The 12,540-nt window shown below is 40.5% G+C and overlaps 2 protein-coding genes across 2 annotated transcripts in view; one reads left to right on the top strand and one right to left on the bottom strand.

Moving 5' to 3' along the window:
- hdac8 (histone deacetylase 8) overlaps positions 1-9,506 on the bottom strand; it is a 10,575-nt gene extending 1,069 nt beyond the window's left edge. Inside the window, exons 1-10 of the mRNA XM_008320460.3 lie at positions 9,052-9,506; positions 8,830-8,882; positions 8,425-8,555; positions 7,793-7,934; positions 7,594-7,706; positions 7,403-7,480; positions 7,070-7,178; positions 6,780-6,952; positions 5,537-5,631; positions 856-961 (exon numbers count right to left, since the gene is read on the bottom strand). Coding sequence (XP_008318682.1) covers positions 856-961; positions 5,537-5,631; positions 6,780-6,952; positions 7,070-7,178; positions 7,403-7,480; positions 7,594-7,706; positions 7,793-7,934; positions 8,425-8,555; positions 8,830-8,882; positions 9,052-9,165 — 1,114 coding nt within the window. The 5' untranslated portion in view covers positions 9,166-9,506. The remainder of the gene's footprint in view (positions 1-855; positions 962-5,536; positions 5,632-6,779; positions 6,953-7,069; positions 7,179-7,402; positions 7,481-7,593; positions 7,707-7,792; positions 7,935-8,424; positions 8,556-8,829; positions 8,883-9,051) is intronic.
- Positions 9,507-10,149: 643 nt separating this feature from the next.
- LOC107988656 (uncharacterized) lies at positions 10,150-12,512 on the top strand. The gene is made up of 2 exons (XM_017032821.2): positions 10,150-10,248; positions 11,592-12,512. Exon 2 carries the CDS (start codon positions 11,598-11,600, stop codon positions 12,360-12,362), a length of 765 nt encoding a protein of 254 aa, XP_016888310.1. The 5' UTR covers positions 10,150-10,248; positions 11,592-11,597; the 3' UTR covers positions 12,363-12,512.
- Positions 12,513-12,540: the final 28 nt, after the last annotated feature.

Here is a 12,540-nt window from a genome sequence, read left to right as displayed (position 1 = left end):
GACTTTGGTCTGTGAGCTAAAATCACTGATTTTCTCTATGGACTTTGGAGTGGGAGAGTGAGTTCTAACCATATCAAACATACAGACCTCACCAAAAGACACAAAGAAATATATTATGGCTTCTTGAGGGATCAAATATCGTTAGTTCTAACAATTGTGGGTTAATGTTTCTCTGTGTCTTTCTGATGGAGAACAGAGAAGCTGGTGTTTCTTCTCCTCTGACGTGAACATGTCTCCACACCACAGTCTCCATATCTAACACAGAGCAGACAGGATGACAGGATGTTGATGTTCTAACTCAGTGTGTGTGATGTTGATGTTCTGACCTAGTGTCAGTGGTTCCCTAGTGGCAGCGGTTAGAACGCCTGCCTTTTAAGCAGAGAGCAGAGAGTCCTGGGTTTGATTCCCAGAGGAATCACCACATCCCATGTGGCGCCTCCTGTGGCAGCCTGTGATGGTTGCAAACACTCACTGTGTCAATTTCCCCCCCTGTCCTGAGACTGAACTTCAGCTCAGTTTCTGGGTTTTTAAATTTCAACTCTTCACCCAGTACTTTGTTCTCTGAGGTTTGTTCTGCACAGAACTGAGGTCTGTCAGACGGGCAGCAGGAGACCTCAGGAGGTCACCACGGAGATGAGTTTACACATGAAGGAACGGATGGAGCCAGATTGAACCAGAGCAGTAGTCAGTAGTTAATAGAGGACACGAAGAGACAGGAAGAGGAAGGAGAAGATTTTCTGATCTCCTTCCAACTGTTTTCAGTTAGAGATGCTTGCTGCTTCTGACTTGAACATTTGCTCCTTCTTTCACTGTATTTTTAATCAGGAGGCCAGTCAAAGTGACGTCTCTACTGACCTCTGATGGTGCTCAGGAGCTGCTGCAGGTGTTTGGAATCGTTCCGGTCAGGTCTACAGCTGGGACTGATCTCCAGAGAATAGTCTGGCCCGTATTCTGTGAAAAACTGACACAAGACAACAGGACAGATCATCACCACAACAGCAGCCTGTTGTTACTGTACCAACATACAGACACACACCATCCTGTTGACTGATGGGGATTTAAAGCAAAGAACGTTGGTTGGAAACACAAAGAGAAAATATGAGTGAAAAATCAAGGTGGACAGAAACAGTCAGAAAAGGGGTTTTTTTGTTTGTTGAACAGCTGAGGAGGACGTTCATCACACTCACAGAAACAGGAAATGCAGACCTAAACAGAGGTCAACACATGGTTGAACTTAGACATAAAACAGTTTAACACCAAGTCAAACAAAGAGTTAAACTCAAAGTTAAACACTGTGTACATGACTGTACGTGGACTCTCCTGAACCCACTGACCCGTGTCCTGCTGTACAACAACACACTCACATACACGGTGTTTGTCCTGGGCTGACCGTGGAGAGCTACAGCTACAATCTTTCATTTCATTTTGTCCTGAATTATGTGTTAAACCAGTGGTTCTCAAACTGTGGTACGCGCCCTCTAGTGGTACATGAGGAAAATTCATATTTTCACATTTACATTTTTAACTAAATAAATCTGAAAAATACCATGCACAGTTAATACAACATTTAGAAAAACTGTGTAACTATTATGAAAGATTATGAAACAGGATGTCTGGACTTTATTTATTTACTTGTTCTTTGCTGCAATGCAAGTCTGTTGCTCACGTAAGCACAGGCAGCACAGAATCATGAGATCACTTGCAAATTGAATGTGAAAGGAGAAGGGGAATTCTAATGTTGGTCATCATGGTGGTACTCAGAGAGATCAATGTTTTCTCAGGTGGTACAGAGTAGAAAAAAGTTAAGAACCACTGTGTTAAACTGAGGAAGACGAGGACAGAGTTGAATTTATCTTCAATCAGCCAAACTTTCCGGATCATTGACCATGACGCAGAGACACACTCTGTGTGTTGGTGTGTTTGTTTTCATGCAGGATGATGACAAAAAAAAAATCACACCAGAAATCAGCTGATCTCTGAACTGAATCTGTAATCTCTGCCTAACGAGACCTGAGGTGTTCCAAACTGCTTCTCAACCACGAAAATCTGTTTCGCCACTGATGGGAAACTAATGACTGATAGTGAGAGTCTAACGGTGAATGTAACAGTGTCACTGTGGATTCCCTCCCAATAACTACTGCCTCTACAGTGGTCAGAGTGAAGAATGATCCCCAGAGAAGATCCAGGTGTTCACAGAGTTAATCCAACACCACAACCTTTTTCACACTTCCTGTGATTATTGCTGCTGCTCTGGAGCCAGCGATTCTGTGACCACAGAGAGAGAACGGACAGGAAGTGAGTGCAGACAGGAAAGGGAAGTGAAGGGGCGGACACTTCCCCACTGCCTGATCTGTAATCCTACGACACTGATGCAGCTTTGTCATGGAACAGACATACTTTGAAAACAACGGAAGCCTGACAGGACATTTGACACTCAGGTTTGATAAAGTCATGTTTTCACATCAGAAATGTGACTTTTCTCCTCACGCTGCACCGAGCGGAGAAAGACGATTGTTATTTAAGATGGGAGGTAGACTGTTTTTCCCACCAGAGCAGCGGCATCAGGAAGTTTGGGTCCGTATTTTGTTTTGTACAAAACCACAGCTCTGCTGGAAAGAATTCAACCGCTGGGAAATGACCCAGAACAACAAAGTGGTCCAGACTCCACAGGTTGAAGAGATGAAACGAATACAGATGACGACTCTGGCTGGAGCCCAAACCTCTGCTCTCCAACAACACAGCTGAGAGGGTTTGTTTTGAATCGACTGTCACGTGTCTTCTGATGAATAAATAAATAAAACTCATTCCCAGCTGTCATGGATACCAACTATATCAGGAGATCTCTTCAAAAGTTCCCACTGAAAGGCTAAAGGTTAGCCAAGAAGACAAGAGAACGTGGTTCACAAAGCTCAAGCTAAAGGAACGTCACAAAGATAAGATCTCCTAAAACAGATATTAAATCTAAACATATTGTCCCTACAAAAAAGCTAAAGGTCAGTCAAGAATAAAGCTAAGAGCTAGGCTAGAAACACGTCAGATGTTGAACCTGGAGGAAAGTTGAAACTAAAAATAACCAATGGTGTTTTCTAAAAAATAAAATGTAATGTCAAGGGACATTTGTTCTGCGGCTGCAGGACATGATGGAACCAGAACAGAAGAGTGTAAACACCAGTGATGTTCTGTCCCCTGTCCCCCTGGGTTCTCAGTGAAACGTTGGTGTAGATATTCTAAGCTGTGTGTGTGTGTGTGTGTCTTCAGCCTGGCTCCAACAGTGTCACATGATGACAGGGTCAAGGTGTGACATCAGCTCATGATAACACACAACATGAGTGATGGCAGAGAAGGTGGAGTCAGGACAACTGTGTTTCTATGATGAATGTGGAGAAACCACAGCCATTGTTTGTTATCTGCTGGACTGGAACAACGTCTCACTATTGTTGTTCTGACTGATGTCTAAGTTTCAGACCATGACTATTATTAGCACATGTGAAACTGTAGGCTGACTGTGGATGGACTGTGGGTGGATGGAACATTATTCATCTTTAGAAGGAATTAAAGAACTGTAGACTAACTGTGGACCAACTGTAGACTAACTATGGACCAACTGTAGACTAACTATGTGTAGACTAACTGTGGACCAACTGTAGACTAACTATGTGTAGACTAACTGTGGACCACCTGCAGACTAACTGCAGACTAACTATGGACTAACTGCAGACTAACTATGGACTAACTGCAGACTAACTATGGACTAACTGCAGACTAACTATGGACTAACTGCAGACTAACTATGGACTAACTGCAGACTAACTATGGACTAACTACAGACTAACTTCAGACTAACTATGGACAAACTGCAGACTAACTATATACCAACTGTAGACTAACTATATACCAACTGTAGACTAACTATGGACCAACTGTAGACTAACTATGTGTAAACTGTAGACTAACTTGGACCAACTGTAGACTAACATGGACCAACTGCAGACTAACATGGACCAACTGTAGACTAACATAGACCAACTGTTTAATACCTACAGTAGCATTTACTTTGTTGAGGTTATCCATATAGTTTATGTTTGACAGATATACTGTATGTATTTATATTTGATTGTTGTTGTTATTTCATTTTCTTTATTCCTTCAAAATTCTTCTTATATAAAAAAGATTACACAAAGTCACACACACACACACACAACAGACTAACTTCAGACTAACTATGGACTAACTGTAGACTAACTATATACCAACTGTAGACTAACTATGTACCAACTGTAGACTACCAACTGTAGACTAACTATATACCAACTGTAGACTAACTATATACCAACTGTAGACTAACTATATACCAACTGTAGACTAACTATGGACTAACTGCAGACTAACATGGACCAACTGTAGACTAACATGGACCAACTGTTTAATACCTACAGTAGCATTTACTTTGTTGAGGTTATCCATATAGTTTATGTTTGACAGATATACTGTATGTATTTATATTTGATTGTTGTTGTTCAATTTCATTTTCTTTATTCCTTCAAAATTCTTCTTATATAAAAAAGATTACACAAAGTCACACACACACACACACACACATGCCTGATGCAGACTCACACACAGGTACAAAGGTACTTATTGTTCCTGCTGTTGCTGGAACTCAGGACTTGCTTGGTCATCATGAATAAATGGCCCTCTTACTGTGTACAACACACACAAACACACACCTGTCGGGTTGTTCTGAGATTTAAATAAACACCCGTTGACTATAAAAACATGCGTGCGTGTGTGTGTGTGTGTGTTCTCTCCATCATCTGCAGCAGCTGCTCTCTGGCTCATATACTCACCCTGACTCTCTTTGTTTTCACAAAGTGGTGCTTAATGAGGTCAAAGGTCACTTAGGGCCAGTGTGGACGCAGACGAGGAGAAACAAGAGAAACCTTCATCACATCACTTACACACACACACACACACACACACAGATGCACACATCTATTCATTGCATTTGAACTAGTTATGGTCTGGAGAAAGAGATTCTTTGTGAATACAACAGGAGGGACAGATGGTCCACTGATGAGGACAGAGGAGACCAAAGAGACAGAATTGGACAGATTAGAAAGACAGACTAAGGTAACAAGTAAAACAGGGAGAAGAAATGGAATAGAGACGGAAAAGAGATGGGAGGTACGACAAGCTCTGAAGGTTAAGGAGTAAAAAGTGGAGACGAAAAAAGCCAAGGATGAAGCCAGAGAGGACAGATGATGGAAGAGGAGGAGAGGAGAACAGAGGACATCAGATGGAGGAAAGACGAAGCTGCAGCAGACAGTGGAGAATTGTCCACAATCTGTGACTCACCTGGAGACAATAAGCCTCATTGAGGAGGAGGAAAGAAAGAGGAGCAGAAGAGAGAGTAGGGAGCGCAGGAGAAGTGGGGTAGGGTGGGGGTTCTTTGATTATTCTGAGTGACTCAGCAGCAGAGGGAGAACACAGGACCGTGTGTGTGTGTGTGTGTGTGTGTGTGTGTGTGTGTTCTAACCTCGTGGTCTGGTATCTCAGAGGACAGAGTTTTTCCCAGCACAGCAGCAGTCAGAAAGGTCCAGCAGCGAGCTGTGTTAGCCAGATGATAGCCTCCTAATTCACACACACAGAATAGAAAACATTAATTAAAACATTTTGAATTTTCTAAAAATAATTTAGGACTTCACATCAACATTCTTCTCTGACTGTCAGACTTTGATAAAAAGGAAATTACCTACTTCATCTGTTTATTTCCAATTTTCTGCACTACCTCACATTATTTGTAATAGGCCTGTTTGTTTTTTATTGATGACTATACTTTATTTATTTATATTTTTTGTTTGTTTTTTATAGCTATATTTAAATGACTTTTATTGTCTCCGAGAGGACAGAAATTTAATTTGTGCTTTTTGTCGGGCATGTATGGTATATTTGACAATAAAGGTGACTTGACTTGAAATGAAAGGGAAACATTTTTCTCATTCACACCAAACTCAATATATAAAATCAGTGATTTAATCAGAATGAAGGACTTCCACCAGTACAGTCACAAATGAACACATTTGAACTAAAGGGATGGATCAACAACTGCTGTGTCACCGTGAGCTAAAATCACTGATTTTCTCTATGGATGTCTGTATGAAGCAATACAAATCACTGATGTGAAGTCACTTCAGTAAAGTTCTCCTCTCTGCATTACACACAGAGAAAACTGGAGTGAGTGAAGTAAGGAGAGAAAGTATGTAGGACAGAGGGAGAGTCAGAGGAAGGAAGAGAGGTGGGTTTGTAGTGAAGCAAAAAGACTTCATTGTGTCGAATAATTAGTAGCTATCATCTGGTCCAGGGCTGAAGAGGTCTGGAACACAGCAGCAAGTGTGTGTGTGTGTGTGTGTCAGGGAGATTTAAATTTCATTATATTTATTATGCATTTACGTGTTGATGGAGGAGCATGAGTGAGAAAACGGAGGGTTATGTCAGCTTGAATTTGATCCAGGATCAAATTCAAGCACTTTCAAGGCACCAATTTATGACCTTTCAGGACATTATAGCATTGACAGCTAAAATAAAGCAGCTAGAAAATATATAATTTATATAAACAACAAATATTTGTAGTATTCTAAAAAAGAAAAAAACAAAAACAAAACAAAGGTAGACATTTAATATTTAACATTCAGTCAGTGAACGTTAGGAACATGAGTTAGGAGTTAGCTTCAACAGCTAAAGGTTAGCCATAAACTTATGATAAGCATTCTCAGCTGTACCTCCTCCCAGCAGCAGCGTGGGCAGCTTCCACTGCAGAACGGAGCTCAGACACCTGGCCACACCCACTGGGGTCATGTTGAAGGAACACATGGGGTCGCCCGCCATAGTGTCGGCACCGAGCTGCATAACCACAGCCAATGGGTTGAACTGGGCTCGCACGTCTTGCATCACACTGACCAAAGAGAAGAAAAAGCATTTGGAAAAGTTGGTTTATGTAAACGTCAGAGGACAAAATGTCAACACAGAAACTATCTGAGGTAAAACTGAAGCTGAAAATATTAGTGTGTACCTGCTAAAGATCTGGTAGTATCTGTCGTCTTTGATCCCATCCTCTAAAGGGACATTGACGGCGTACCATCGACCTTTACCCAGACCAGTGTCACACACATCACCTGTACCTGCAGCAGGACACTTTATTAGACTCATTCTTTCACACCAAAGTTCTTAGAGAAAATCAATAATTTTACATCATGAGATGCGACACTGCTGCATTTATATAGCTTCACAAAGAGAGACTCTGGTCTGTGAGCTAAAATCACTGATTTACATACATGAAAGTGAGTGGTGTACAAACGTCAGTGTTTTGATGAAAATGTCTGTGGTATCTAGCTGTGTTTCTAACCTGGGAAGAATCCAGGTGAGAATTTATGCAGAGAGACAGTCATGACTTTGGAGGTGAAGCTGAAGGCGTCTTCCACACCTGCAAACAAGAAACAAAGAAAATCCAAACAAACGATTTAGGAGAACTCCAACTAAACCGTTTTCTTGAAGCACGTACTGAGAAATTGTGGGTGTAGGTGTTTGACTTTGTACCATCACCATGATGAAGGTCAACGTCAACATAGAGAACGCGATCAAATTTCTCTCTCAGTTTGAGGATTCCCAGTACAGCATCGTTTACATAACAAAACCCCGAGGCCTGGTCTCTGCAGGATCACACACAGGAGACTGAGTTTATTTTTTCACAGAATATTATCGGAACACACTTCTCCTTCTTCTTCTTCATTCTTACTTCTTAGCGTGGTGCCAGCCTCCAGCCCAGTTCAGGGCCACATCACATTTGTCCTCCAGCAGACACTGAGCTGCAGTCAGTGTGGCTCCACCCACTGAAGCTGCGTACTCATATATTCCCTCCACTACTGGACAGTCATAACCTAGACCAAATGGGACACGTACAAAAATGTCACGTTTGTAATTGATTTTCCAGCTTTAACAAGTGAAACAAAGTGACTGAAAGTTCAATATAAACCCAGACTAAATGAAGAGTCATCTTTGAGTGTGACAGGACAAACAGTAACCACACATACTGCATAACATACATCCACCTTCAATTCGCACACAAGAAAAAAACACAAGAAATATTGTTTAAACCGATGATATACTGCCCCCTGCTGGCGGTGAACGAAACACTACATTTTTATTCCACTTTTTTTTACAAATGTCTTCTATTTTAAGCTAAAAAGTCTTTTTAAGCTTATTTTAAAAATGGATAAAAACTGTAGTTATATTAAATGTAATTTTAAAAGAAAACTGTTGTATAACTATAACTATGTAAATATACAGTACATGTGGCAGTGAAACAAATGTAATGCTGTATTTAGGATGTTCTTTTAATGTTTGTTTTTTTTTTGTTTAATTTCTTACCCAGGCCGAAATCAGTCGACTGTGGGTCATCGTTATCTCCGTCCTGACTGATTTTGTGAAGATGCTCCAGGTACGAGTCTGTGTGAAACTTGGCCATTTCCTCCAGGGAGGCCAGCTGAGGCTGTATAACCCTGAAGAAGAGAGGAGTTCAAGTGTTGGTTGTAAAATGAATTATGACCCATGTGAGCAGAATTGTGTAGGCTGATTCTTAATTAAAAAATAACCAAAGACTTAGATGTACTATTAAGTTCCTGAATCCAGTTTGTCTGGTCTTTTCTAATCTCGTTGAATCTTTTTCGACAACAGTATCATATCTAAGTCACAGCAACAAATTCTTTAGAAGAATCGCTGTTCAGTTAAGGTAATTACTGTGGCTGAGAAGACACAATCAGAACAGCAGCTCACATCATGTGTTCCAGCAGACCATAGGCTTCTATCAACGAGTGGACCATACTGGCCTGGAAAGCAGAAAACAAGCAGAAAAGCAGAAACAGTGACTTTTAAAAAATGAACGAGAGTCTTACTAGTTGTTAACGTGTCAGTGTGTTCTTTTTGCGATGTTTAACGATGACCGCACAGTGTAAACTGTTCACAAATGAATCATTTCAGTCGTTCTAATTCACTCACCCTGTTCGGTACTTTGGACAAACTGTCGCATTTTTGAATGAACTCCGAGCTAAAAACATAGGCAACTCTTCTTTTAACACCTCCGTCCTCGTCAGCTTCTCCTCCGCGACTCATTTAATATGTACAAATGTATACAGTTATACCGAAAAAATAAAACTATTTCGCCTATGTTGACGAAAATAAGAAAACGAGCAAAGCCCGGGATGGAACTCCGTTGTTACAACATAAACAATCCCCTGAATCGGATGGATGTGAAGTCAAGTTTTTCCTCGCTACATTTAACAAAAAACAATACAATTTAGGAAAAATGTATCATCGACCTTTTTGTTTTTGATGTGGTACTAGCATCACTTAAGTGCAGGTTAGAACTGCCTCGCGTTAGCAATCGTAAAATTGTTCTATAGGACGGACATTTTTCAGTCACGGAACCGGAAATCGAGTTTCCTTCTTTAAGTTAGCGAACGAAAGAACATTTAGCATTTCTGAGCTTTTCAAAATAATGTAAACAATAACATAACGGAAACTTTCAAATGTTAGTTTTTACAAGCGTTGGCTTACATTCCTCCCTTTAATTCTACAATCACAGCTCATTTAAATGTATTTAATATATAATAATTGCATTAAAGTAAGTCTATTCATAATACCTCTAATATACACTAGAGGGTGCCCTAAGTTAGCAACAGAAACGTCAGAAACATTTTTAGCTTCATTTATTCGGGAGTTTACAACTTGAAAATATTGCAATACACATTTTACTAGCAAGACCATTCTTTTTGTTAAATAAAGTCGATCTTAAACCAAGTATTTGGCCTCCTTCTTTCGTCAAGGAAGGGGCCTGTGTTGGTGAAATAACTGTTTAAAGTTAAACAAGAAAACAGTGAAAAGGTTAAGATAACCCGGGGTCAGGAGAATAAAATCAACTTTTTAGTTGTGAATATTCATACTTTTTTATTTTATGTCAAATAAATATTATAAATACATTTTTATTCAACAAACTTCAGACAGTGTTGATGTTAGACATTGTTGATGTCTTTTTCCTGTTCTCATCACTGGTACTAATAATAACACACATACACACAAAGAGAGAGAGAGAGAGAGAGAAAGAGAGAGGGGGCGAGAGGAAGTGCGATGTTCACTCCACTTCCGCCTCAACTCATTTCATCCTCAGCATCATCTCTATCACAGTCACTGAATTGAGTAAGTCGCTGTCTCTGATGTTTAACTTTTTATTTTTAAATTTCTCTAACTGAATTTTATCCCTAAGTCAAACTATGTTTTGTATGTAAAAGTGTTTAATAGCCTATATGTAAATTATTTCTGATGGAAAAAGTTTCCTTTGGCCTATCCATGTGCTGTTTGCATGTGCAACAGTAAATGTCAAATATATTAAATTTAAAGCGTACAATTTGGCATGAACTGTGAAGACGTTTAAAGCCTAAACCAAATATATGCTATACACCATACAAAGATTGTAATATTTTATTAGTTTCACCCAATTTGTAGAAAAAACGATTTCAACTGTATGCATGTTCTGTGATTGGATGCACATCAACAAAGCTGAACCTCATTTCTGTGAGTGAAGTCTGTCTCACTGTCACTTCCTGTAGTGACTGACTGTGGTCACAACTTCCCCCTGTCTTTCTCTTTTTTCCATCACAGCAGCCTTTATCAGACTTTATTTTCTTTTTAGGACCTTCATTTTTCCACCTTATCTTTGTCGTTGCCAAATAAATAAATAAGAGAAACTGAGCAGAGAGCGGAGGGAATTTATCACCATTTAAGGAAACATGACAGACTGAAGCATTCTTACAAAAATATATAGATATGAGGGGGAAAGAGAGTCTGAAGAATGTTTGGACAGCAGACTGGCCACAGAAATCTTTAAACAGATGAACTTTACTTAAAATTCCCCAGACTGCTCTTTTATAACTTCAGTCAAATCTGAAAGTCACAAAAGTCAAATGTCCCAGTTGGGTTTCTGTACCTCTGAAACATGTCTTTGTCCATGTGGGACATTAACAGTGTTTGTCTTGGACATGTCAGATGGATTACATAAGGATAAGGATTAAAGATTAAGGGGGCCTGCGTGGTGCAGTGGTCTCCTGCCAACCACCAGAAAGTTATGGGTTCGACATAGTCGCCAAATCCCAGAATGGGTTGCGTCAGGAAGAGAAAGACTCTGCTGAAATCACTGTGTGCACTACAGCTGCGTTGAAGGCAACAGCCAAAAGTGATTCTTCATCTGGATTAGGAGTAGGATTAGAAAGTCAGAAAGTCAGTCATAAAAGAGAGATAAAAATCATCCCAGAAAAACAACTCAAAGATAGCATTACTTCATCTCAGATAGTATCTTAAATTATGCCACAGGCAGACGAGCCACAGAGCTCAGTGAATGTTAGCAGTGAAGTCAGTCCTGAAGAGCCTGAAGATGAGCCCAGATGTGTGTAACTCTAGTTTAGCCTGGAAGTATCTGGATGTTATCAAAGAAGAACGTCTGCTTCTGCCACTTTCTATTTTTTCATATATTTTTTTCTTTTCAGAATCATATGCAGTCAATTCAAGAACGCAGTCTGGAGAACACAGTCGTTCCTCCAGGCCTCAGGAGAAGGACCTCTGGGGACACTCTGAAGATGTTTGCTCACCACATGTCAGAGAACATCATCCATACTCTTAAAAACGAGATGGTAGCAGTGGGACCCACAGTGACAGGCTCCGATCTAGGCAAAGAGATGTTTGCTGAGAAGATGACTTCCACAGTGATGGCAGTGGCTCTGAAGGAGGCCTTTGGTGTTGTCCAGAAACTTGGAGAAGGAAAAACATTTCTGAACTCCAACATAGATGTGGTTCCAGATGTTCCCCAGCTGCACCAGCTGCCCCTGACCCACTCAGGACTGCCCCTGATGGGTTCGCTGGACTACCCTGATGCACCACCTACTACTCCCCTTCTACCTGAGCTAGAGAGGAGCAGAAGCAGCTTTTCTCGGAAGCTAAAAGGAGGCCTGGCCCAGGTCTTTCTGCCGTCACCTCCTCCACCAACACCAAAGGAGGAGGAGGAGGAGCAACATGACGGCTCCGTAGAGATGATTGAACTTCTGATGCAGTCACTGTCCACTGAGGCTGTGGTCACAGAACCAAGCATGGAGGTGGAGATTTTTGCAGATGCTCTGTCCTGTGACATCATGGATTGGCTTTCATTTAAGTCCAGAAGAAGAGAGGAGGTACCAGAAAATCAAGATCTGTATCAGTTTGCTCAAAGACTGGCTGACACAATCATGTTCTCCTCCATTCATGAAACTCAAATGTTGTCTTAAACCTTAAATGACTGAGTTTTACAAAATTACATGAAAAAAAAAGACTTTGGTCTGTGAGCTAAAATCATTGATTTTCTCTGTGGACTTTGGTCTGTGAGCTAAAATCACTGATTTTCTCTGTGGACTTTGGTCTGTGAGTTAAAATCACTGATTTTCTCTGTGGACTTTGCTGATTTTC

Source organism: Cynoglossus semilaevis, chromosome 1, assembly GCF_000523025.1.
Source record: "Cynoglossus semilaevis isolate Cse_v1.0 chromosome 1, Cse_v1.0, whole genome shotgun sequence".
In the NCBI taxonomy this organism is placed as follows: domain Eukaryota; kingdom Metazoa; phylum Chordata; class Actinopteri; order Pleuronectiformes; family Cynoglossidae; genus Cynoglossus; species Cynoglossus semilaevis.
This window is presented reverse-complemented; position numbering and strand designations above follow the sequence as displayed.